This window comes from Macaca fascicularis, chromosome 1 (genome assembly GCF_037993035.2).
Source record: "Macaca fascicularis isolate 582-1 chromosome 1, T2T-MFA8v1.1".
Lineage (NCBI taxonomy): Eukaryota > Metazoa > Chordata > Mammalia > Primates > Cercopithecidae > Macaca > Macaca fascicularis.
The window spans coordinates 231021556-231046877 of record NC_088375.1 but is presented as its reverse complement, the minus strand read 5'-3'; the positions used below and the strand labels follow the sequence as shown (position 1 = coordinate 231046877).

The following is a 25322-nucleotide window of genomic DNA, read 5'->3' as shown; positions in this document are numbered from 1 at the left end:
TGTATATATATATTTCTTAGAAGTTTTGATTGGTGATAAAAGAATAATTCCTTGGTTAACTTTTCTCATTCTTGTTCTGTATAAAGAAATGTTTTGTCTGTATTTTTAAAATTGATTAGAAAATAATGGCCAACATCTCTTTGAAACCAGAAAAGTCATTTTACAGACATCTTGGCATCTATACTCTGTTTTGTCTAATAAACTTTAAAGTATTTCTCTCCTTATACTTTTTATTTTTTGAGATGGAGTCTTGCTCTGTCCCCTGAGCAGGAGTATAGTGGCATGATGTTGGCTCACTGCAACCTCCGCCTCCCAGGTTTAAGCGATTCTCCTGCCTCAGCCTCCCAAGTAGCTGGGATTACAGGCATGTGCCACCACGCCTGGTTAATTTTTGTATTTTTAGTAGAGATGGGGTTTCACCAAGCAGCCACCGCGCCTGCCCTCCTCTCTCCTTATACTTCAAACACATTTAACCCGGGCATGGTGGCTCACGCCTATAATCCCAGCACTTTGGGAGGCCGAGGTGGGCGGATCACGAGGTCAGGAGTTCGAGACCAGCCTGGCCAACATGGTGAAACTCCATCTCCACTAAATATACAAAAAATTAGCCGAGCATGGGGGCATGCACCTGTAATCCCAGCTACTCGGGAGGCTGAGGCAGGAGACTGCTTGAACCCGGGAGGTGGAGGTTGCTGTGAGCCCAGATCGTACCATTGTACTCCAGCCCAGGCGACAGAGTGAGACTCCATCTCAAACAAACAGATAAACAACATTTAGCAGAGTATATATATTTTTTTGAGATGGAGTCTTGCTCTGTCATCCAGGATGGAGTGCAGTGGCACAGTCTCAGCTCACTGCAAGCTCCGCCTCCCGGGTTCATACCATTCTCCTGCCTCAGCCTTCCCAGTACCTGGGACTACAGACGCACACCACCAAGCCTGGCTAATTTTTTGTATTTTTTTTTTTTTAAAGTAGAGACAGGGTTTCACTGTGTTAGCCAGGATGGTCTCGATCTCCTGACCTTGTGATCTGCCCACCTCAGCCTCCCAAAGTACTGGGATTATAGGCTTGAGCCACCGTGCCCGGCTAAGCACTGCATATTCTGAAAGGTTCTTGGTAGGTCTTATATCTTACTCAGTATTCTGAGTCAAGCAGAGGTATTAGTTTACCAAACATGGAGATTAATTCATGCAAATTCATGGTTATTAATGTATCCAGGCCAGGGAGTACATTGTTCAAACAGGGATTAGTTTTTAGATATTTTGTTGTTTCACACGGTTGGCAACTAAAACATATTTATAGACTCATTGCATTTATACAAGCTGCATCAACCCAAACCTTTCTAACTATCATTTTCGAAGTTTGCCCATGCAACACCAGTGAGGCAAGCATAAGCCCTGAGCACTGGGTGGGAGGGGACTGCCCTTCAGTCCATGGTAGCCTAGGCCCCTGGGAACACAGGCTGGGACAGGGAGAGCGTGGACGCTTCCAGACAGACCCTGACTCCCTGCACATGGCTGCCTGGATGTGACACAGGCCCAACCAAAGCTATGGACGAAACCCCCAGCTCACTCCTACAGGAGGGGATGAGTTAGGAGACTGTTTTTTGAGGGTTGATTTCATCATTTTAAGCAATGTGTTGGTGTTTTAAACATCCTATGAACCGTTTGAAGAAAGTAAACTTACGGGTCCAATCACAACATGGATGTGGAAGGGGTGGGAGGCCCACACCAGCGGGCTTCTGCCTGCTGTGAACACAGGGTGATCAGGTGGAAATTCATTTAACAGTGACTTCCTCCACGTCTTCAGGAATTCCAAAGTGTGGAGAACGTGAAGTGCCTTGAGCACAGGCACGGGAAGGGCCCACACCTGTGTCCACCTCAGTTCCAGCAGGGAGCGGATGCCTGGCACAGAGGCAGCACTACTGGAGAAGCATCCAGCAAGGTGCGCGCTGAGGTGGGACCAATTCTCAAAAAAACTACAATTTAAAAAAAGATGTTCTCTTTTGCCTTTATTTCTTGCTGTAGTGGGAGCGTGAGTTCTGCTACCTGGGGCTGAGGGCACTGGGCAGCAGGCCTAGCGGATGGGGCCTGCAGGGAGAAGGCACGGCTGGAGGCCTGTGCACACCGCCACTCTCCTGGAACCACTGCTGGCCCAGCCACAGCCCTGCGGAAATTCTACTGCGTGTGGCAGAGACCGATGTGCAAAAGGTTTCTGGTGAATGTTTTATGGAAATCACTCCAAGCACTAAGGAAAGCGGGACCGTGCCTGTGCTGACCAGGGCCTTGCGCTAGCGCCCCCCGGGCGGTGCTCTCTGGCTCTCTCCAAACAGGACGCCTCCTCTTCTGATTCTAAGGAAGGCCTGAGACAGCCCTTACGAAGGCTTAACGTACAGTGCGGCCAGGTCCCGGCGCTGCACACAGGATCTTTGGTTAGTTCCACACATATCGTTTGCACGAGAGCTGACGGCACAGACATGTAAGAGGCGTGCATGGCTGGGAGCCGGGGACGGCAACCAGAGCATGGGGTCACCAAGGCCAGAGAGTTCTGGAGAAATGGTGTAGAATCAGGAGATCTGCTCCGTCCCTTACAGAGACAAAGGAGCCCGGGCACCGCGTCAGCGCCTGGCATGCGTCCTGCTGGAGCTCTTGCTCAGCCCGCCCTTCGGGGTGGGGATCTTGCTTCCGGCCTTTGACCCCGAGGGGCCTGATGCAGCCACAGCTGAGCTTTTCCCTGCAGAGCAAGCACAGGACCCACATTAGGAGGGTGCTCCTACCCATGGACCAGGTGCAGAACCTGCGGCCACAGTGTGAGTGGCTGGGAGTGATCAGACACCCAGCAACACCATCCGAGGACCCATGCTGATGGCCGTCAACTGACTACAGGAGCCAGGGCTGAGGCTGGTGGGGTCTGCTCTTCAGTCTCCTTTTTTTTTTTTTTTTTTTGAGACAGAGTCTTACTCTGTCACCCAGACTGGAGGGCAGTGGTGCCATATTGGCTCACCACAACCTCCACCTCCTGGGTTCAAGCGATTCTCCTGCTTCAGCCTCCTGAGTAGCTGGGTGCCCGCCACTGTGCCCGGCCAATTTTTTATAGGGTTTCACCATGCTGACTAAGCTGGTCTCGAACTCTTGACCTCAAGTGATCTGCCTGACTTGGTCCTCAAAGTGCTGGGATCATAGGCGTGAGCCACCGTGCCTGGCCAGTGATGTAGAAAGAGCGGAGGACTGGGGTGTGAATCCTAGGCCAGCCGCGGAGCCTTCGCACTGCATAGGCCGTTTGCAGGTGAAGGATTTTGGTCACGCGATTATGATTATTAGCCTGCTTACTAAGGAACCAGAACATGAAGAGAGGCTAGGATGCTGTTTTTTTTTTTTTGCTTTTAAAGGGATATTTAAAGGGATTTTTTTTGCTTTTAAAGCCATGTTGCCCTGGCTGGGGATGGTCTTTTGAATAAGTCAAAATGGAGGGATGCAGACTCCACCCGCTCAGCGCCGCTGGCCCTCACCTGGCTGCAGTGCCGGGGCCTTCTGCAGAATGTGTGTCTTGCGCAGGTTCATGGTGCAGCCAGCGGGGCCCATCAGGTGAGCTTTCCACGCCTGCAGCGGAGGAGGCATCAGTGTTAATCAGGTAAGACGGGCCTGGTGCGCTGCCCCAGACCCAAAGGACTCGCTGTGCAAGCTGAAAACGAGGGGCGGCTGCACCAGCAAGAGCTGCAGAAGAACGGCTCCCTCACCTGGGCACCTCCCTTCGGATATGTCATGATACCCTCTGTGATCTGTGCGGGGCACAACTCAGGAAGCACCAAGTCCTGTCGCCAGGCGAGCCTACATCTCACGTCCCCACTCAGCCACACAGGGCCCTTGGCGTCAGGGTCTCCGAGCACAGCGGGAGCCTACATCTCACGTCCCCACCCAGCCACACAGGGCTCTTGGCGTCAGCGTCTTTGAGCACAGCAGAGCGTGCACACAAATGCAAGGGTGAGAAGCAGCGTGCCCACGTGATTACATTCCAGGCCAGAAGACAGAAGGCGCCAGGCCCCGCGGGCTCCCCACCAGCCTGCTGCCCGCGGTTCCTCGTGGGGTCCCCACTCTCTTCATCCCTGTTCTTCCTGAGCCACGCCACATGCACTCGCCCTGCAGAACGCGGGGCTCACGCAGGCCTGACTGCCTGGGCAGCCAGCTTCCTTCCTTCAGGACCACCTGTGGGACCGTCTGCATGGGGACAGGGAGCTCATCCCATCCCCCTGCTGGATATAAACGCGGGACCTGTCTTCTGATTCCCCGAGTCTTCTGGACATGCGGGTTGTTCCTGGTTTCTCCCCTTCTATTTAAACAACACTCGTGAAGCTGGGCGCAGTGGCTCATGCCTGTAATCCCAACACTTTGGGAGGCAGAGGCAGGTGGATCACTTGAGGTCAGGAGTTCAAAACCAGCCTGGCCAGCTTGGTGAAACCCCATCTCTACTAAAAATACAAAATTAGCTGGGCGTGGTGGTGTATCTCATGTCCCCACTAGCTAATCCCAGCTACTCAGGAGGCTGAGGCAAGAGAATTGCTTGAATCCAGGAGGCGGAGGTTGCAGTGAGCCGAGATCACATCAGTGCACCCCAGCCTGGGTGACAGGGTGAGACTCAAAAACAAACTACACTCCCCAGGGACATTGCTCCAGCCACTCTCCCATTCTCTGGTGGACCAGGCTCTCCACTAGACATAGCCCTGCTTCTCCCTGGCTCCTCTCTCACTGTCACCAGTGGCTGTCACTTTCTGGCTGCCTGTGGTAGCCCTCAGGATGCTGGAGCACTTGCAGCCCCAGCCCTGCTCACTCCTGTCCTGCTTTAGCTGCTCTAGGCAGGCCTGGGTTCTCATGTCTCCAGGCCACCAGCAACCTTCATGTCCCTAAAGCTGGGGCGCCTTCTCATCAGGACGTGGCCCATCAGCACATGGGGTGCACTTGCTCCCTCCTCCCCTGTGGAGGGACACGGCCTGCCCTAAGGCTCCAATTCCTCCCTCCCCAGCACAGCGGTGGCGGGTCCCTCTCCATCCCTTGAATCTGGGTGATTGTGGCTTGCTTTGGCTAATGGGACAGTGGCAGACACGTGGCAGGGCAGGCTGAAATGAACTAATGTGCCTGGGCTCGTCTCGCTGTTGCCCTCTGTCACGCCCAGGCTGGCGTGCTGGGGTCAGACACATAAGCAAGGCTGAGGTGCCGCAGCTGCCTCCAAGACCATCCTAGATCAGTATCCAGCTGCGGACCCCAGGCACACACGTGTGAGCCCAGTCAGGGCCAGCAGAGCCACCTGGCTGCCCTGTAGCCAAGTGCAGATGCAAGAGCTGGGCGCCTGTGATCAGCTGAGCCCAGCCAGGCCAGCAGGGCATCGTCTCTGATGGGCTGTGCTCTGGGGCCTCCAGGACGCCACCCTCGTCAGGCTTCCTCCCCAGTGTGTTTCTTCCCCAGAGCCTGGTTTGCCTTCTTACTCCCACTCTACCTGGGGCTTAGCCTGTGGGCCTCTTCTCTGTCTACACTTGCTCTTTAGGAGAGCGCTTCCAGTATTATGACCTTAAACCCACTTATTATACACGCTGACAATCCCCACATTTCCACATATGTCTACCGGCCTGCGCATCTGACAGGCATTTTCACTCCACAGCTCCAGGCTAAGCTCCTGAGCGCCCTGGGTTCCTGACCGCGGTCACCGCCTCACCACGTCATGAGGACTCCACCGGCAAGTCCTGGGTCTGCCTGCAGTGCGTGTCCAGAATCTGACCCCTTCTTGCCACTCAGCTCTCTGCTACCACCTGACCTCTCTGTCCCACAGGCTGCTCTCAACAGAGCAGCAAAAGTGGCTGGCGTGGGGCCCGCCAGGTCATGCCCACTCTTCCGCTCAAACCCTGCAGGGGCAATGCCTTCCACTCACTTTGAAGAATAACGGTCAATGATTTTTCATCCCCAGTATTGCCTTCCAGTCTATTTATGTCCTTTGATGGAGAGGAGGTTCTCACCTTTTACGATTTAATAGTTTTATTACAAAATGAGTATACAGTTCAGTAGTGTTAAGCACATTCACGATGCTTAACTCCAGATCCCTTTTCATTTTACAAAACCCAAACTCTGCCCCAAGGTTCTCCATTTTATCTAACTGAATTGATCAGCCTCTCCCATCAAGGCTTAAGCTTTCTGTGTCCTGTTTGAGAAATCCCTTCCTATTCTGAAGACTATTCTCTTATCTCCAGCATCTCCTGAGAGATTCATAATTGGGCCTTTCACATTTGAATCTAAGATCCACTCGGAGCTTTCTTCTGAGCAGTGTGGAGGATGTCGAACTTCACTGTTTACCCCCCTTCACATCATTCAGAAAAATTCTGAATGATTAGCATTAGGATTAGCACACAAGGACTTTAAAGCAGATACCTACTATATTCGAGGACTTAAACGTGCAACGAAGTGCTATTGATCTATTAGAACCCGGGCAAACTTTGAAAACATGTTAAGTCAAAGACACAAAGGCCGCATAGTGTCCAATTCCATTTACAGGAAATGTCCACAGTAGCCAAATCCATGGAGACCAAAACTAGACAGATGGTTGCCAGGGGCTGGAGAGGGGGCTGGGGAGAAAAGGGCGACACGTAGGCAGCGCTGTCTTTTGGGTGATGGGAAAGTTCAAACGTGTGTGGATGGCTGCGCAACCCCGAACACATGAACACCCACTATCTGCACATGGAAACGTGTGTGGATGGCTGCGCAACCCCGAACACATGAACACCCACTATCTGCACATGGAAACGTGTGTGGATGGCTGCGCAACCCCGAACACATGAACACCCACTATCTGCACATGGAAGCGTGTGTGGATGGCTGCGCAACCCCGAACACATGAACACCCACTATCTGCACATGGAAACGTGTGTGGATGGCTGCGCAACCCCGAACACATGAACACCCACTATCTGCACATGGGAACGTGTGTGGATGGCTGCGCAACCCCGAACACATGAACACCCACTATCTGCACATGGGAACGTGTGTGGATGGCTGCGCAACCCCGAACACATGAACACCCACTATCTGCACATGGGAACGTGTGTGGATGGCTGCGCAACCCCGAACACATGAACACCCACTATCTGCACATGGGAACGTGTGTGGATGGCTGCGCAACCCCGAACACATGAACACCCACTATCTGCACATGGAAACGTGTGTGGATGGCTGCGCAACCCCGAACACATGAACACCCACTATCTGCACATGGAAACGTGTGTGGATGGCTGCGCAACCCCGAACACATGAACACCCACTATCTGCACATGGGGAGAGGTTGTGCGGACTAGATCTCTGCAAAGCTGTTAAAAACAGGTGATCTTAACGAGTGAACAGAGGTGAATCTTGGCGGAGAAATGAAACCTGTAGAGAAATCCCAGCCAAATACAAACACTGGAACTGGAAAGCACAAGATTGGAAATGAAAAATTCACTTAACGGAGGACTGGAGATGGAAGGAGAAAGGGCGCGGGGCCGTTCAACGAGAACAGAAAGGGAACACCGGACAAAGCCCCGTGACCCACAGAACAGATACAGCAGTCTTCACACTCAGGCAGAGAGAAGGGAGGGAACGCTGAAGAGAGGAAAAACATTTGGAAAACGAATGGCAAAACAATTCACACAAAATGAGAAAGACGTGTCTCAGCAGGCTGGAGTGGCAGAGTCTCCTGCTGGCTTCCAGGAAGTGAGCTGTCCAGCAGAGAGGCCTCCGCTGCTGAGGACGGTGGGGGCCTCTAGGAGCTGAGTGGCTCCAGGTTGACAGCCCCCAAGAACATATTACTGCCAGCTGCTGGGATGAACCTGGAAGTGAGTCCTTCCCTAGCAGGGCCCACAGATGAGAACGAAGCCTGGCTCCGGACCCAGGGAACCCACGAGGTAATAAGTGAGTGCCTGTTATCTGCTCATGCTGCAGGGTGTGAGGTGATGGGCCAGGCCGTGTAGATAATTAGATACAGGGAAAGCAGATGACACATGAGATACGCCTGCTGACAGCCTTACAGGTACTACCTGTAAGAGGATGTCAATTCAAATCAGATGTTGGGAACAAGAAGGGAAGGAAGAAAAGGTGGTTACTGGAGAATCTGAGTACTGCTCTTAGTAGGGAACCAATGGCAATAACTGAAATCAGAGGGGACGACGGGCATCGCACGGAAGGACGAGTAAAGGTAACAACTCGAATGCAAACACAAAGGCCCCTACATTCTGGAAATAACCAGGGGAAAAGATGTATGTGCAGTGAGAGCTGCTTGTATTGGGTAGAAAAGGGGCAGGATGCCCCGTAGGAAAAGCAGCCTCTGGAGGAAGGTGGATGGAAGCGGGGCAGGACAGCGGCCTCCTCTGTCTGGGGTGGAGGAAGGCAGATGGAAGTGGGGCAGGATGGCGGCCTCTGTCTGGGGTTCTTCCAGGATGCCTGATTCTATCGACCTGGAAACATGTCTTCGGTAATTACAGAACTTAATTCTTTAAAGTCCCCTAGAAATGGAATATAAAATGAATGTATTTACAGTTGGTGGCACTGCCAGCCAGGACTCGCCCAAGTCCCTCCAACACAGGGCCACTGGGCCCCCCGTTACCAGTGGAAGATGTGGTCAGGACAAGAACTGGGAACAGATCTGATTTCCGGCGGCATCTTCTGCCGGCGGTGCAGGTGCCCCTGTGCTGGGGCTGCCCCACGTGTAGTGGGGGCCAAGGTGAATTGGTCGCCTGCAATTCCTGAATTCTGTCTCCTGGGCCATTAGGTACCAGGGCCCATGGATGTAAGAAAGGAGACACAGATATTGGGAGAGACAAGGTTAAATAAAGCCTGCAGCTTAGAACGGGAAGGGGAAGTGTGTGTGCATGAGTGACAGAGCTTACTTCCCTTGATTTCTCCCGGCTGTGTCCACTGACAGTCCAGCCACAGCAACCCACCCAGCAGCAATGGGCATGAGGCCCCCAGCGCTGTCCTGAGACATCCAGTCCCACTAACGGGAACCAGGCCTCTGTGACCAGATGGCTGATTCCAGGTCCGGGGCAGGAATGCGGCAAACAGGAGGGAACTCTCTGAGGCTGCATGGGTCTCATCCAGGCCTCAGGGGCCCAGCTGAAGAGTCTGCCATAGGCCAGAGCTGGGATAATTCACGCATCACTAAGCATGGTAACTGCAGTGCCTGGAACACATCAAATAATTTAAATCCATGGTTCATAATGACACTACAGACAAAACAAAACAAATTAGCTGCCATGGAAGATGCTAGCGACCCAGCTTACTATTCTGAAAACCAGTAAACCAAGGAAAAGAATGAAACCTTCATTCTACCTTTCCAACAGAAAGTCTAACCCAGGGCAACCACAGAGTGGATGAGCTTCCATTTAGAGGAATATCCCAGCAGATGAATGAAGGAGGGATGACAGAACGAGGCCCCTCCTGAGCCAGTGGGTTAGGCCCTGAGCATCAGCAGCTGCCGCCGGCATACACATCACGTGCCTCCTGGGGGACACACCAGCATTGCCTGTGAAGCGGCCACACCCACACCGAGCCTGTGCACACCTGATGAGGCCAGAGATCCAACCTCCTGTTTACAGGAAGTACAGGGACAGAGAAACACGTTAAGTACCCCCAAGGGGACGTAGTCAGCAGATCCAGACGATGGTTAGCTCTATAGGGCAAACAGCCTCCTTCCTTTGCCAAGTGAATCGTAAGGAAAAAAAACGAAGAGAATGAACTTGTTCAAAACAGACCAACCAGGTACCGCGTGTGGGCCTTCTATGGATCCCGGTAATCAAACGCTTCTGAGCTGATGAGATGCCGCAATGTGACCGATGTCTGGAAGGCTGAGGCTGCGGCTACGTAAAACAGTCCCGATTCCAAAAGCTCCGTATGGGAACATTTACAGATAAAACAACATGCTGTCTGGGTTGGCTTCAACATTACATGAGAGGGGAGCACGTGGGGGCACGGGAGAAACAAGAGTGGCTGAGCTGCTAGTTGCTGAAGCTCAGTGACCGCTACAAGGGAGAGTCCTGAGGGTTTCTGTTACTTTTCTGTGTACTTTGTGATGCATTTCAAATTTTGAGAGAGAGAGACCGACAGACAGACAGAGAGAGCCAGATAACTGGGTAGACATTATGGCTGAGAGTGGCTGGGGGCTGTCTTCTCTGTTTGGTGTGTGTGTTTTCCGTGGTTAAGAGAAAGCTACAGTGGCTGGGTTGGAGCCATCTTGCTGAAAAGCTGGGACAAGGGGAGCCAGCAGCAGGACACAGTGATACGCAGCAGGTGGCAGGAGCTAAGGAGGTTGGAGTGGAAGTGGCTGAGCCAGATTCCAAAACTGGGTCCTGAGCAGGGCCCCAGGGCTCAGCATTCGCTGCCTGGCATAAAGAGGGCACCGCCAGCCCATCGTGTTGGACAGGGCCAGAATAACTGCCACGGAGCCTTGCACGCCCACGTCCCTCCTCGTCCCCTCCAATGCCAGAGGAGCCGAGCACGTGGGGAAGCGGAGGGTGGGCACGTGCGAGCCGGCCATCCCCACTAAGCCTGCGGAGTCACAGCGCAGCGCACTGAGGCTGGGAGAAGAGCTTGGAATCAGGTAGGAAGGAGAATCGTTTACCCAAATAGGCCTAGGTTTTATTAGGCAAAAGGGACTGCGGTGTTACAGAATCTGGCCAAGGTGTCACTGAGGGCCTCAGTATCTGGATAAAAGCAATGACCAGAACAAAATAAAACCATCTCATGCTTGTATCCCGGTGACACAGGCTGGGCCTCAGTGAGTTGAGGCTCCTCGATAAACCATTTGTAAACATAGGGAAGGAAATCATGTGAACACGTAGCTAAACGGAAGAACTGTTCAGACAGGGCTCAGTAGACGCTGTCCACTCCCTGGACACTCACGTGCTGTACTCTGTGGCTGTGGTCCAGCACTAACACCACCACCATCACCATCACCGTCACCACCACCGCCACCACCACCGTCATCCACAGGTGTGTCACCTACTTCACTGGCCCCTCCCCCGCTAGGCCCCTCACCTCTTCTCCAGGGCTGAAGTTCTCATGGCACAGAGGACACCGGTTTGCCAGCTTCTCTGGTTTGGCAGCTGAAATGATTTCAAAAAGACTCAGTCACTCCCTGAATGACAGGTGACAAGACATGCTGCTGGCCTGCCCGCAGGTGCTCTTTAATTCACCAAGCCCTTGCAGAGGCCCAAGAGCAGGGGCACTTCCTCCAGGAGGACACCTGGTGACCCAAGGGCACGGAGCCTGGGAAGGGGTACTCACGGTTGCACTCCTTGTTTTTTATGTGTCTGGGCAGCTCTTCCTTGAAAACAGCCTCGCTGCAACGGTAACACTTCCCAAACCCGTCTTTTTTGTCACATTCCGTCAGCAAGTGCTCCGTCAGGCTGGATATCTCCACCACCTGGATTTTGAAATACAGAGCGAAGCATGTTGCTGAGAAAGCTGAAGCGCCTCTGGCCAGCCTGCAGAGCCTGTGGGTGCCTCCCTCTGCCCAGGGAAATCTGTGTCACCTGCGCATGAAGTGAGCCACAGGCTTCTATCTTTGGCATTTGCCCACAGACTGTCTGGAGTCACTTGTGATACTTTGTGAAGACCCCATGTCCTTCCTTTCCTGTCGCCGGAGCATTGGGCAGGGGCCGCTGGAAAGGATGGGGGAAGCTACGGTCGACCTGAGTGTGAAACTTGGATGAGGACACAGAGTGGCTCAGTGGTTATACGTGTGGCCCTGGGTTCATATCGTGGCTCCCAGCTATTTCTAAGAATGTGCACAGAAACAGGACCACAGAAGAGTTGTAAGAGATTCTCCTGCTACGTTGGTGTCTCTGGCAGAAATGACTTGTGTATACTCTGTAACTTCAGGCCGCAGGACTTGACACACTGTGAGCCAGTCCAACCTCTTTTCTTCATAAATTACCCAGTCTTAGGGATTTTTTTTTTTTTTTTTTTGAGATGGAGTTTCACTCTTGTTGCCCAGGCTGGAGTGCAATGGTGTGATCTTGACTCACTGCAACCTCTGCCTCCCAGGTTCAAGCGATTCTCCTGCCTCAGCCTCCTGAGTAGCTGGGATTCCAGGCATGCACCACCACGCCTGGCTAATTTTGTATTTTTAGTAGAGATGGGGTTTCACCATGTTGGTCAGGCTGGTCTTGAACTCCCGACCTCAGGTGATCCGCCCACCTCGGTCTCCCAAAATGCTGGGATTACAGGCGTGAGCCACCGTGTCCAGCCAGGTATTTCTTTATAGTAATGTAAGAAAGGCCTAATATAGGCGATCGGGGAAGACTTCTTACACAGGACACAAATAGCACGAACCATGAAAAACACTGGTAAGGCAGGCAATGCTAACATTAAAAATGAGTCTTCCTCAAGACACTTAAGACAGTGAAGATGCATGCTGTGCAGTGGGAGCAGGTGGTCACAATTCATGCAACTGACCAAGCACTCACATCCACATGTATAAAGAATGGCTCCAAATCAATAAAAACACATGGACAACCCGAGGTAAATGGGTGAGAAACCAGAAGGTGCTTTGCAGGAGGACAGCCAATGCCTGCAGACAAAAGGACGGGTGCTCCACCTCATCTTCACCAGGGACAGGCACACTGGGAACTCGCCAAGGCAGCAGGAAGCGTGGCCGCAGGGGCACTGTGGGAAGGGAGGCAGTGCCCGTGCTGCTGGTGGCAGTGCCTGGGCACAATCCCTTTGGAGCACTCCTGGGCAGCCCCACTGAGCATCAGCACACCCGGCAATCCCACGACACATCGTGAACCCAAGAAAGTGCATTCCCGTGCATCCTGGAAGACACCAGAACACTGTGGCAACATCGCTCGTCATGGTCCCAAACTGGACACAGCCCTCGTGCACAGCAGCAGATGGACGAAGGCGCTGTGGACACGACAAAGCAAGAAATCCGACATGACACCACATGGTTCTGTTTCTATAAAGCTCAAAGAGCAAGGAGCACCCATTGTGGTGTCAGAAATCAGGCCCCTGCTGACTCTGGGAAGAGCCCTGAGGGGAGGTGGCCGCACAGCATGTTTATGGAATGACTCGCATGCGTTTTTCAGGGGTGTGTTAGGTTTCAGTTACTTTTCTCACAACCTCTCTGAAAATACTAAGCCTTGGGGCAGCTTTGTGACTCAGTCTTTCAACAGTCAGGTGTTCACGCTCATGCAAGCAGCTGGGCGGCTGTGCCCCGGCCTGACCTGTTTGCAGTGGTCACATCTTGTCAGCATGAGACAGTGCTTCCAGTAGTGGAGATCGAGACCTTCCTCTGTGAAGGATTCACTCCTTTCCCCACAAAAAATACACAAACTGAAAGGAAAGAAAAGCAGGAAATAAAGGTAAGGATCTAGTTCCACTGATGGCCGCTCTGCTCCCACGTCCCGAAATTCTGAATTGCCGCAGTCCCTGTGTTGTGTGCAGTTTCCCTCTCATTCCGAACTGCCTCAGTTTGCTCTGCGGGGCCTGGGCTGGGCCTCCCTTGCAGGCAGCAGTGGAGGCTGGGTGTGCCATGTGTTAAAGCACGATAGGAAAGCCCTCGCCAAGGAGGTACCTGAAATCAACGGGCATACGATCCTTCCAGACTTTCACTCAGCATCATCAAGCAGAAAGGATATTTTAAGTTACAATAAAAAGATAAGACAAAGACCCTACATTCTTATAGATCTGTCCTGGCTGCTGTAGAGTAAAAAGAATTTTGCTGCTGTGATAGTCTGTGCCTGTTACGACGGTTTTGACAAACAGACTGGCAACTTCCATTGGGGCAACAGAGGGAAAGTTGTCTCTTTTTTTTTTTTCTTTTTTTTGAGACGGAGTCTCGCTCTGTCGCCCAGGCTGGAGTGCAGTGGCTGGATCTCAGCTCACTGCAAGCTCCGCCTACCGGGTTCATGCCATTCTCCTGTCTCAGCCTCCGGAGTAGCTGGGACTACAGGCGCCCGCCACCTCGCCCGGCTAGTTTTTTGTATTTTTTAGTAGAGACGGGGTTTCACCGTGTTAGCCAGGATGGTCTCGATCTCCTAACCTCGTGATCCGCCCGTCTCGGCCTCCCAAAGTGCTGGGATTACAGGCTTGAGCCACAGCGCCCGGCTGGGAAAGTTGTCTTGACGGACTCGGAGTGGATGCTGGTTAGTGGAGAAGGCACATTTCCTACCTTTCATGATGACTACGAAGGGCCAACTAGGGAGGACGGGTTCCCTTTCCAGGGTTTCTGTGTGGCTCCTCACCCTGACCATCGTACAGTGGGTGGAAGACAGCGCGACTCACTTATCTGGAGAGCGCCCGTCAGCCTGACCGTCATATGGGGGTGGAAGACAGTGCGACTCACTTATCTAGATAGTGCTCATCCGGGATTCCCAGAGCTTCGGCAGGGGCTGCTTTCCCTCCTTGAATGTCTGAAGAGATTAAAACAATTTAAATAACTTTTTATAGAAATGATTTTCAAAATTTTAGTAAGCAGTTTGATGTGAGCTATAAAACCATGATACAAGTGAAAAGGTAGCAGTGTTTTCCATTCAGCTGGGAGATGGCTGAGGTGCAGCAGGTGTCCAGTGATACTTGCTGAATGGACGGAAGCCGTTTCCACACGGAGCTTCCATGACATGCATTTACACACCCTGATTCTTTACACACTCCGATTCTTTACACACCCCAATTCTTTGTGCACCCCAGTTCTTTACATACCCTGATTCTTTGGCTTCACAGCATCACTTTCTTTTTCCTAAGACACAAAAACAGTAAGGTCAGGGACAAAGGGCTGCAGTGTGAGTGTGAGTGAGAGCCTGCTGAGGATACGTTTTGATCATGAAAGCACATTTCTGGGTTTTGTTTTAGAATTTCTACTGGCTGGGCAAGGTGGCTCATGTCTGTAATCCCAGCGCTCTGGGAGGCCAAGCTGAGTGGTGGATTGCTTGAGCTCAGGAGTTCAAGACCAGCCTGGGCAACATGGCAAACAAAGCCCTGTCTCTACAAAAAAGACAAAACTTAGCCAGGTGTGGTGGTGTGCCCTGTAGTCCCAGCTACTCAGGAGGCTGGGGAGGGAGGATCACTTGAGCCTGGGAGGTGGAGGTTGCAGTGAGCTGACATGCCACTGCACTCCAGGCTGGCGACAGAGTAAGACCCTGTCTCCGAATAAAAAAATTAAAAAAAAAAGAATTTCTATCGAAAAATAACTAAACTTTTGGAAAGAGGAATCAATATGCCCTGTCTTCAAAAGAGGCATGGATACTCCCTCTCCCCTTCTCTCGTAAGCCCCTCCCCTTGGGCCCTCAGCCCTGCCACTCTGTGGAGATGACTCTTGTGGCCACAGATCCCTTCCACGTGGCCTCCCAGTGGCTCGTGACGCACCTGGGCGCCCTTCTCAGTCAGGTAACTCTTAAGCTCGTCCCAGCAGCCCTCCTAGCCTTGAGAGACCCCATCACGTCTTCTCCCTGCCCCTCAGACTCTCCAGCACCACTGCAGTCTCCGTCAACACTGAAAACCGCAGAGGACACACCATCTCAGTGTGAGGGTGCTGAGGGGACTCCCTGAGACTTTCAGGCTTGAGAGGAACAGGAACAAGTTGGTCGCTCTATAGATGGCACTTAAATGATGCATTATAAAGAAGAATACTGTCTACTACACTTATAGAAAATTCAATTTTACATGCTAGTAATTTCTCTCAAACTCAACCACTGACTGTGGAAAACACATGCAGCAGTGTGATTCTAGTTCCACAGACACCCACCCTGCCCCCCAAAAGAGCACAGGTTTATTCCTATTATCATTATTTTTAGACAGGGTCTCACTCTGTTGCCTAGGCTGTAAGTGGTGCAAATATAACTCATTGCAGCCTTGGGCTCCTGGGTACAAGCCATCCTCCTGCCCCAGCCTCCTGAGTAGCTGGGATTACAGGTGCTCACCACCATGTCTGGCTAAGTTTTTTTTTAAAGTTTTAGTAGAGATGAGGTCTCACTATGTTGCCCAGGCTGGTCTTAAACTTCTGAAATCAAGTGATCCTGCTGTCTCAGCCTCCCAAAGTGCTGTGATTACAGGATTGAGTCACTGTGGCCAAGAGTATGATTTTAGAACCAGAAAAGGACTTAATATGTAAATTCTGAAAGTTCTGGAGATGGATGGTAGTGATGATTGCACAACAATGTGAGAGCACCCCATGCCACCGCAGTGTGCACTTAAAATGCTAAGATTTACACTCTGCGTATTTCACCCCAATAATTTAAAAAGAGAAAAAACCATCCCATCCCGTCATTCTCCTGGGAGAGGCCTTCACCAGGCCCTGTGTGGAGGCGCAGGCCTGTACTGGCCTCGAGGTCCCAGCACACCATGGCCCCTAGCACCCTGCAGCAGGGACCCACTGCCTGGGTCTTTCTCCCTTGTCTGCTCCTCCCGGGAGCCCCAGCTCCATGAGGGCGGGACTTTGCTTTGCTGCCTGTTGTATTTCCACAGCCAGATGGTGCCTGGCACAGAGAGGCCTCCATAAACACTGAGCCAATGAGCAGGAGCTGCAGGCTCTCAGGACAGCTGTGTGGAGGCTGTGCAGCCCGTCAGCACAGGCGACCCCGGGACAGACAGTGCTGCGAACAACAGCTCCTGGACGGCTGCTACCTCAGAGGCCACTGCCACCAGGTCCTAGGCTGTGGTGAGGGAGGTGGGAGGCAGGCGCCTGGCAACGGGCTTAGTATGTGCTAGCTCATGGCTGGAGGAAAGCCCTTCAGTTTGTGACATCCGTGTCTTTTGTTTGTGTACTAATCACAATGAGTGTGTGCTGAGCCACCGAGGGTCACTGAGCACACAAAAGTCGTCCACACCACGATGCGGACCTGAGCCAGAGGCTCACCCCCCATCCCAAGGTCTGCCTGCCTCCTTCTGCCTCGTGTCTTTTTCTGATTGTGACTCTGACGTTCCAACATTTGGTGGAAATGTCACTGTGACTTTTCGCCATAGGAAGTTCAGCATCTATTCAGCCACATTTGATCTTTTTTCCCCCATTTGTACCCATTTCTTCTTTTAAAAATCTGTGGTAAGAACACTTGACATGAGCTCTGCCCTCTGAGCAGCTCTGGGTGAGCTGTGCAGCCGAGTGGGCTGCAGGCCTGAGGTGCCAGCAGGTCCCAGATCTCATCCACCTGGCATGGCTGAAACCTCAGGTCTGCGGAACGGAAACTCCCTGTGTTCTGCCGCCTCTTATTTCTTCTTTTAAAGGAAATTTTCTATCAGCTGAAGGAAACTTCATCATAAAATTAGTGTTACGAAGCTAATTCATATCCCAGAAGCAGGGAGGTTGAAGAGGAACACATTTATATTCAACCAAATATTTGTTCCCAGTACACATAACACCCCCATAGGCTTAAAGAGTAAGGGTTCATGGAAACAGAATGTTTACCTGGAACCTTCCCTTTTTAATGCACTGAAGCAGACCTTTATAGTCAAGCTGATTTTTCCCCTTTGTCTCTGAAGGTGGCTGGAGAGCTGTGGAGGAGAGCAGCTCTGTGCCCACAGCCCCTGGTCCCTGCCTAAACCTATGCAGCAGCTCACATCAATTCTGACAGAGGATGGAGGGGCAGCAGGAGTATCTGCCACCCAATTCCACCTCTCCATGGAGGGCTTCTGTCATCTACCCCAAAACTAACCTAAAAAAACAGAAGGAATCAAGACGCTCATTTGCATAATTCCATGAAAAATAAGTCAAGTATGATGTGATCTATACAGCAAAATACATTGCAGCTAAAAGCACACAGGTGAAAGACGTGTTTACTTCCAACCTGAACTTCAGCCTGAATGTCTTTCAGTGCTGCCAGCTGCCCTTGTAAAGCTTTAATTTCTTCTTTCTTTTGTTTTTCTGCTTCTTCTGTAGCCGCTTTTCTCCGTGCCTGGTGAGAAAATTATTTTTCCATTAGAATAGCTTGTTAGGGTAATCTCAGAAACCGGGAGACAAACTATGGCATATCAACTATATTTCTTATAAATTATAATATTCACTAAGACGAATAACAAGTTAGAAGCAAATCTTTTCCACTGATTTAGTCGGTGTTTATTGATGGATAAACCCGCCATGTTCTCACGGCTATCATTATTCCGTTTGCAGCCTGGGAACCTGAGGTTCTCACTGGCAGAAAGTGGAGGAGCCAGGATCCGAATGCAGGAACCTGTTCTTAGCCAGTACGCCTGAGCTTCCCATACACATGGCTCCTTCAAATTATGTATTTACTTATTTATGTACCAAGTAACTTCTTCAATATAGGATGAGGTCTTAACTTCACCACAGTTAACTCACCCTCATCTCAGCATCTGTAGGTCTGCCATCTATTTTAGCAAATCCCTCAAAAATTGTTTTGTAGAGAATGTTCTTGCGTGTGTTGCTGTCATCCGGAGGAAGGTACTCCAGAATGGAAGCCTGGTGCTGTCTGTACATGTCCAGAATAATTCTAACTGCCGTCTCGCGGACCTCATACACTCTATGCTCCAGGGAACTCACTGAAAACTAAAGTTGGGAGGGGCTCTTGTTACTGATTCTGAAAATAAAATTAATTTCTTTTAGCATACAAAAAAGGTACATTATAAACATTTGAAAAATAAAGAAAAGAGAAAACATCCATATTAAGTATTATGAGGTACTTCAAACCTAAAACCTCACGGATCTACTGTCTCGGTGTAAGCTGTGTTATACTTTCATTACGCTTGTTTTGGATCTTTGTAAGAAACAGAACGCTGTGGCTATAGTGTAATTCCATCCCCACCGTGCGTCTCCGGGGCCCATGGTTTCTCATCCTCCTTGGAGGTGTGCGCTTCTGTGTAGCCGATGTGCAGTTTCAGGTTTTGGGATTTGCGATCCAAACCAGTAAATGTAATGGAAGTATTCCAGAGTCCGAAAACAATCTGAAATCCTAAACACTTATGGTCTTAAGCATTTCAGATCAGGGGCTTCAACCTGTGCCTGATATTCTCCATTACGCTGCTGTTATTGTCTCTTAAAGACAAAGACATGTTTTTTATGATTTGTTTCTTTCCATGGATAAAGATCTGTACACACCATGTACCATTAGACAGCAGGACGCGTGTGGGGGCCCCCATTTGTTGGATGAAATACTGGCTGTTTTTCTGAAATCAGTCTCACTCATTCCTTCAACAAACGTTGATGAGACCCTTGCCATGCTCCAGGCACTGTGGTGAGTGCCAGGCCAGGTGGTGTGTCACATGCGAGGTCCACTTACCTTCATCACGTTGTCAATGGTGAAGCCCGAGCTCCCAGTGCCCAGGTCTTTCAGCAGCCGGGCAAGGAGGCCCATCTGACTCATTGCCAGGTGAACTGAAGAGTTTGTTTTCAATGGCTGCACCAGGTAGGATGGAATAATTTGGAGAGACTTAACTTCTTTAAACAAGGCCATTTCCTAAGAAAGCCAACGTAATTTGTTAATTTTTACTGGAAAATGCTGGAGGCAGTTTAGTACAATGCAGCATGATCTTAAACTAAACATTGAAGGAAAAAATAGGGAAATACAGAATGATAGTGACAAAGAGCAATAAGAGCACCGATCTGTAAGCTTGTATTTCTATTTAAAACATAACAACGATTAGAAATGAAAACCTGAGTCACAGGAAATAAAACCATGAAGAATAAAACAATTTTATGTGTAATGAAAGCTCTTCAGAAGCGTAATTGAAAACTTGAAGGTTTCTGTTCTCAGTACTCTTCAGCTTCAAGGAAGAGGTTTTCTCATTTCTAAAATTCTAAAAGAAATTATAGTTGTTGCTAAATCATTGTTATTTTAGTATTTATTAAATGTCAGCCAAGAGTGTATGATTCTGCAGTGATATGGTTACTAGTGGATTAAGACGGAAAAAAATGTAAGTACCATTACATATTTTAATGTCCCTAAACAAGTCTTTATGTAATTAAGATATTTATCACTTTATTAACCAGATACAGAGAAAAAAATAAGATGTTGAAGCGTTAAGTTGCAATCAGAAATAAACCTGTTTCCAATAGGTCTGTAGGTCCTGTCATCTAAAATAATCTCTCATCTTGCTGGCCCAATTCACTCTGTATTTGGGCCTGTGAGTGACTCTGTATAAATCTAAAAGCTAAGAGAAGAAGAGCATTCTCCAGGGAAGTCTGGACAGTAAACTCCTTAATGACAAACAGATGCTGGGAGTGTGTATTTAGTCTGCTAACCAGCACACTGGTGCACAATAATTGTAACCCTCAACAGATTGCCTTAAGGTTATCTGAAATAGAACATTTTAGCACCACCAAACTGCTCAGAAATTAATGCGGCTTAAAAACAATTAAATGAAGCAATAACATGTGCTCATCTGCAACATATCTTTTGAAAGATGAGCCTCCCCACCCCCAAATTCTAGCTGTCTTAACCAGGAGTGTATTGTAGCACATTAGCATGACAGCATTTATTCTTACTTTTTATTAGCATTTGTTTTCCTCATTTACTCTGAAAATTTAGGTTTATTAAATGAAACTAGATCTGTGGTTACTCATATTTTAGAGAAATGACCCCTTTGGATTCTTTTGAGACACAGTCTTGCTCTGTCACCAAGGCTAGAGTGCAGTGGCGAGATCACAGCTCACTGTAGCCTCAACCACCTGGGCTCAAGCCTCTCACCTCGGCCCTCTGAGTAGATGGGACGACAGGGCTGCATCACCATACCCGGCTAATTTTTGTGTTTTTTGCAGAGACAGAGTCTCACTATGTTTGCCAGGCTGGTCTCAAACTCCTGGGCCCAATTGATCTGCCCACCTTGGTCTCCCAAAGTGCTGGGATTATGGGCATGAGCCACCCTGCCTGGCCTGGATTCTTTTTTTTTTTTTTTTGAGATAAAGTCTTGCTCTGTCGCCCAGGCTGGAGTGCAGTGGTGTGATCTTGGCTCACTGCAAACTCCACCTTCCGGGTTCGAGCAATTCTCCTGCCTCAGCCTCCCAAGTAGCTGGGACAACAGGCATGTGCCACCACACCCGGCTAATTTTTGTATTCTTAGTAGAGAAGGGGTTTCACCAGGTTGGCTAGGATAGTCTTGATCTCCTGACCTCGTGATCCACCCGCCTCAGCTTCCCAAAGTGCTGGGACTACAGGCATGAGCTCCCTCGCCCAGCCTGGCCTGGATTCTTTTTTAAGAAGGATCTGCACATCACAAAATTTTGTGTAAAACTTAATTCGTAAGCTTTCTTAAGCCCAAAGGGAGAGTCTTAAGAACTCCTAGACTAGATGAATTCATTAGCTAGTTTAAAGACAGCAAAACATATTTTCACATTATGGTATATAACTGTGTGCCCCCAAATTCATACATTTATCTCTATCTCAATATTTCCCATAATATCTAGCCTAGAGGAGGCACGTTTGGTGAAAGAATGAAAATATTTTGATTAAGACAGTTGTATCTTTTATTTCTTTACCCTCAGATTTTCTATTTTTATATCATTTTCCGCTTTTATTTATTTAAAAAATTAATGGCATATGTTGGATAAAAGAAATGTTGGAAAAACCCAACTGTAGATTTTAACTGAAGTTTATGTCTAAGACAAAACTGACCTTTTAGAGCATAAGTAAAGTGTGATGGCAAATCCCTGAGAATAATATTAACTGAGTAGAGACAGAATCTTGTAAGGTGTTAAGAAAGCCAGAGAGCTACACGAATATGTTTATCATCTATGGTTTCAAATGCCGTGGTGAAGTTCAGACCTGAATAAAATTTGCAGCTGTCACACGGAGGCGGGCAGAAGAATCTCCAGTTCTGGTGAGCAAAACGGGAATGGTCCTCTCCACACAGTGAGCTGTTTCAAGTTTACTCAGTTTATGTTTAGGAATATATTGTGTAATGATCATTTTCAACAATTTCAAAGAAGCCTGAAAGACCTAAGAGAAAAGGGATAAACACAGATGAGTTACTACAGTGGAATTCTACCAAGAGAAAACATAGAATCTACTATCAGTAATACATATGAACATTATATTGAAAATGACGTCTCGTCTGAAAGGCTGAAAATGGCAAACTAAAAACTGCTTTCTAAACACAGTACCTTGCATATAGAGGACATATGCTCTTATTTCACTCTGTCATAAATCACTCCCCATCTTCCCTTCATACCAAGTATCTAACAGCCCTGCTTCAACGGGTAAGCCCAAATCTTCCCTTCACACCAAGTATCTAACAGCCCTGCTTCAATGGGTAAGCCCAACTGTGCAATGTCCATTCTTAAGGCCCACTCAGCATTAGAAAAACACTAACTCTCAACCTCATCAGGTTTCATGCAAAGTGAGAACACAAACTGAAGATGTGGTAGCACTGAACCAGGCCTCCACAAACACCTGGCTTTGCAGAACATGTTGCTCGAAACCAGAGATAATGACCCAAGCAAAGGCAGATTTCCCAGACCCTTCATGTAAGATCAGTTGCACAATATAGCTCTTGCTAGAGAACCTCATTTCTTAGTGATTCTATCGAGTTACAGTTGGTGACCATGTCAATGACCAACTGGTCCTCTCAAGCTGCTCTGGTCTTCTGTGGTACGGCACATGATCTCATCCACGGATACTGGAGCCAGCACCAGCTGAGGGCACTCACGGAGGTCACAATGTCCTTTATGGCTCTTCTAATGAGAAAGATGGATGCTCTGAGTGTGTTCTTTAAGTCTTCTTTTGGGGTTCCAACAGGCATTTCCATCAACTTCTTATACAAGGCAAGCAGTGCATCCTCTCGGTAGGACCATGTCTTAGAATAGGCCCCAGCAACCTGCCACAAAACAGGCAGCATTTGCATGACATCACACAACCATCCTCCAATACTACACAACTTGAAGGCTTTGTTTTTTTTTTTTAAAGTAAGATGATTCATTTCTAATAACAGAACTTTCATAAACTGATTAATTTCTAGTAACAGAACTTTTACAAATAAATACGCATATTTAGAGAAATAATTTTTTCTGATAAGGAAATTTAAGACGTTAAAATATAAAAAGTATTAAATGCTCCAAGGGAAATATATATATATTTTTTGAGACGGAGTCTTGCTCTGTGGCCCAGGGTGGAGTGCAGTGGTGCCATCTCAGCTCACTGCAAGCTCCGCCTCCCAGGTTCACACCATTCTCCTGCCTTAGCCTCCTGAGTAGCTGGGACTACAGGGGCCTGCCACCACGCCCAGCTAATTTTTGTATTTTAGTAGAGACGGGTTTCACCGTGTTAGCCAGGATGGTCTCAATCTCCCGACCTCATGATCCGCCCACCTTGGCCTCCCAAAGTGCTGGGATTACAGGCGTGAGCCACTGCGCCCGGCCTCCAAGGGAAATATTTTAAAGCTCAGAATGAGGTGAAAATCCTACTCATTTCTCTTTTTTATTTTGAGACAGAGTCTCACTCTGTCGCCCAGGCTGGAGTGCAGTGGTGCGATCTCGGCTCACTGCAACCTCCGTCTTCCTGCGGGTTCAAGCAATTCTCCTGCCTCAGCCTCCTGAGTAGCTGGGATTATAGGCGCCTGCCACCATGCCTGGCCAATTTTTGTATTTTTAGTAGAGATGGGGTTTCACCATCTTGGCCAAACTGGTCTTGAACTCCTGACCTCATGATCCACCCGCCGCAGCCTCCCAAAGTGCCAGGATTATAGGTGTGAGCCACTAAGCCTGGCCAACACTACTCATTTCTATAAGGAGATACTTCCATCTTTTGCTATGCCATCATTTTGTGCTGGAATTAGCTGGTGTTCAGAAGACAGCAGGTGTTTAATACAAACTCCATGAATGCCAGAAGGACACCCAGGGTGAAATGAGTACTCATTGATACATCTTAGCTCATGTTTTTGCTGTTTCACATAATTCATAATTTACAGAAGGGCCAGGCACAGTGGCTAATGTGTAATCCCAGCACTTTGGGAGGCCAAGGCCAGGAGTTCAAGGCTACAGTGAGTTATGATCATGCCACTGTACTCCACCCTGGGTGACAGAGCGACACTGTTTCTTAAAAAAAAAAAAAAAGTTAACAAAAGACTTTCCAATCCAGCGAGAACAAAGGGAAGTCAACAATATTACAAATGCAAAGCCCTGGGCATTTTCCCTTCTTCATGCGTAAGTACACAGAGGTGGGCATGCCATATAGCCTTCCCTCCCCTCTGTTCCCCACTGTTTTTTTTTTTTTTACCAAGGTTTCTCCCAACACATCGATGGCAGAGCTGGCTTCTCTCAAGGCCTTCTCGGTTAAGGGCTCTGGCTCCCCTGACAAGCCTCCCCTCCGAGCATCGCTGATGTCTGCATCACTCATTTCCGGCTCCACCACTGCCTCCCCATGATGCTTACGAATAGCTGGAAGAGGCCGCTCATCATAGGGCAGGGACTCTGCCTGCAGTAAGCGAAGGAGAGAGGAAAGTGCTGGGGAGCTCCATGGGTCGCATTCTCCAAGGCACCTCTCACGGGCAGGCTCACTGTGCTTACTTACCTGATCTGCAAGATGTTATTTTGCTAAATATCAGTATCATCAGATTAGAATAATTTATACAACAAAGAAGATGTAATTGAAAAGATTAGATGAGGCTTTCTGTTCCTTTCTAAACTTATTACAGACCTAATAAAAGCAAGGTAGATTCCGCCTCGATGGAGACTACTAAAGTAAAGGCTATTACATCTTTTTTTCTGACAAGATCTCTGATATATCCTTAGTTTATTGCTTAGAAATAAGCATCAAGCCTGATTTTAACAAACAGCTCACGAGGTGTCATCAGGTCTATTGCTTATGTGGCTATGTTCTCACTCAGCACTATGGCTCCTAGAATGGAACAGAGGTGGGTCTGGCTGGGGTGCACTCATGCACTCCATGCACGGGAACAGCACCTGGCATAACACAGGTCCTCTACAAATATGCAAATAAAGTGAACGCCAATCTGAAACAGAATTACCTACATTGATCTTTGGATGAGGATCTGTGGCAGGGAGTAACTGGTCTACTGCAGAATGCTGAGGAGAAACAGTTAGAGAATATGATGAAGGCTTTTCCTGAAGGAAAGGTTCTGCAAACTGGTTTTCTGTTCCTCTTTCTTCCAGTTGTGGTAGTGAGGGCATTGGCTTTTGGTGGCGAGGACTGCCAGAACGAGCGAGGGGCCGGAGGGGCAAATCAAGAGGTCTTCGCATCTAGGGAACAAAAAGGGACATTTAATTTCAAATGCCACTGCCATGACAGACGTATCCATCTCATTCCTCCAGATGAATAAGACTTTAGAAAGCTGTGCTGGAAGAGGCTCCTTGGCACAAAGAAAAGTTTCAAAACCAAAGAGAAACTTCCACAGCGTGAAATCTCCTTGAAA

At 49.2% G+C, this 25322-nt stretch overlaps 1 protein-coding gene across 5 annotated transcripts in view; it reads right to left on the bottom strand.

Moving 5' to 3' along the window:
- Positions 1–1989: 1989 nt before the first annotated feature.
- Positions 1990–25322, bottom strand: part of CEP104 (centrosomal protein 104) — a 42981-nt gene continuing 19648 nt past the window's right edge. For 4 of the 5 annotated variants that reach the window (XM_045381814.3, XM_005544964.5, XM_005544965.5 and 1 more), the window contains 14 exons: positions 24922–25149; positions 24167–24364; positions 22602–22769; positions 21719–21892; positions 19238–19414; positions 18301–18507; positions 17789–17896; positions 14712–14748; positions 14356–14422; positions 13235–13343; positions 11292–11430; positions 11043–11110; positions 3509–3599; positions 1990–2733 (listed from right to left, as the gene is read on the bottom strand). In XM_045381814.3, the coding sequence (XP_045237749.2) occupies positions 2618–2733; positions 3509–3599; positions 11043–11110; positions 11292–11430; positions 13235–13343; positions 14356–14422; positions 14712–14748; positions 17789–17896; positions 18301–18507; positions 19238–19414; positions 21719–21892; positions 22602–22769; positions 24167–24364; positions 24922–25149 (1887 nt within the window). In that variant the 3' untranslated portion in view covers positions 1990–2617. The remainder of the gene's footprint in view (positions 2734–3508; positions 3600–11042; positions 11111–11291; positions 11431–13234; positions 13344–14355; positions 14423–14711; positions 14749–17788; positions 17897–18300; positions 18508–19237; positions 19415–21718; positions 21893–22601; positions 22770–24166; positions 24365–24921; positions 25150–25322) is intronic. The other variant, XR_012427058.1, reaches the window with a different exon arrangement.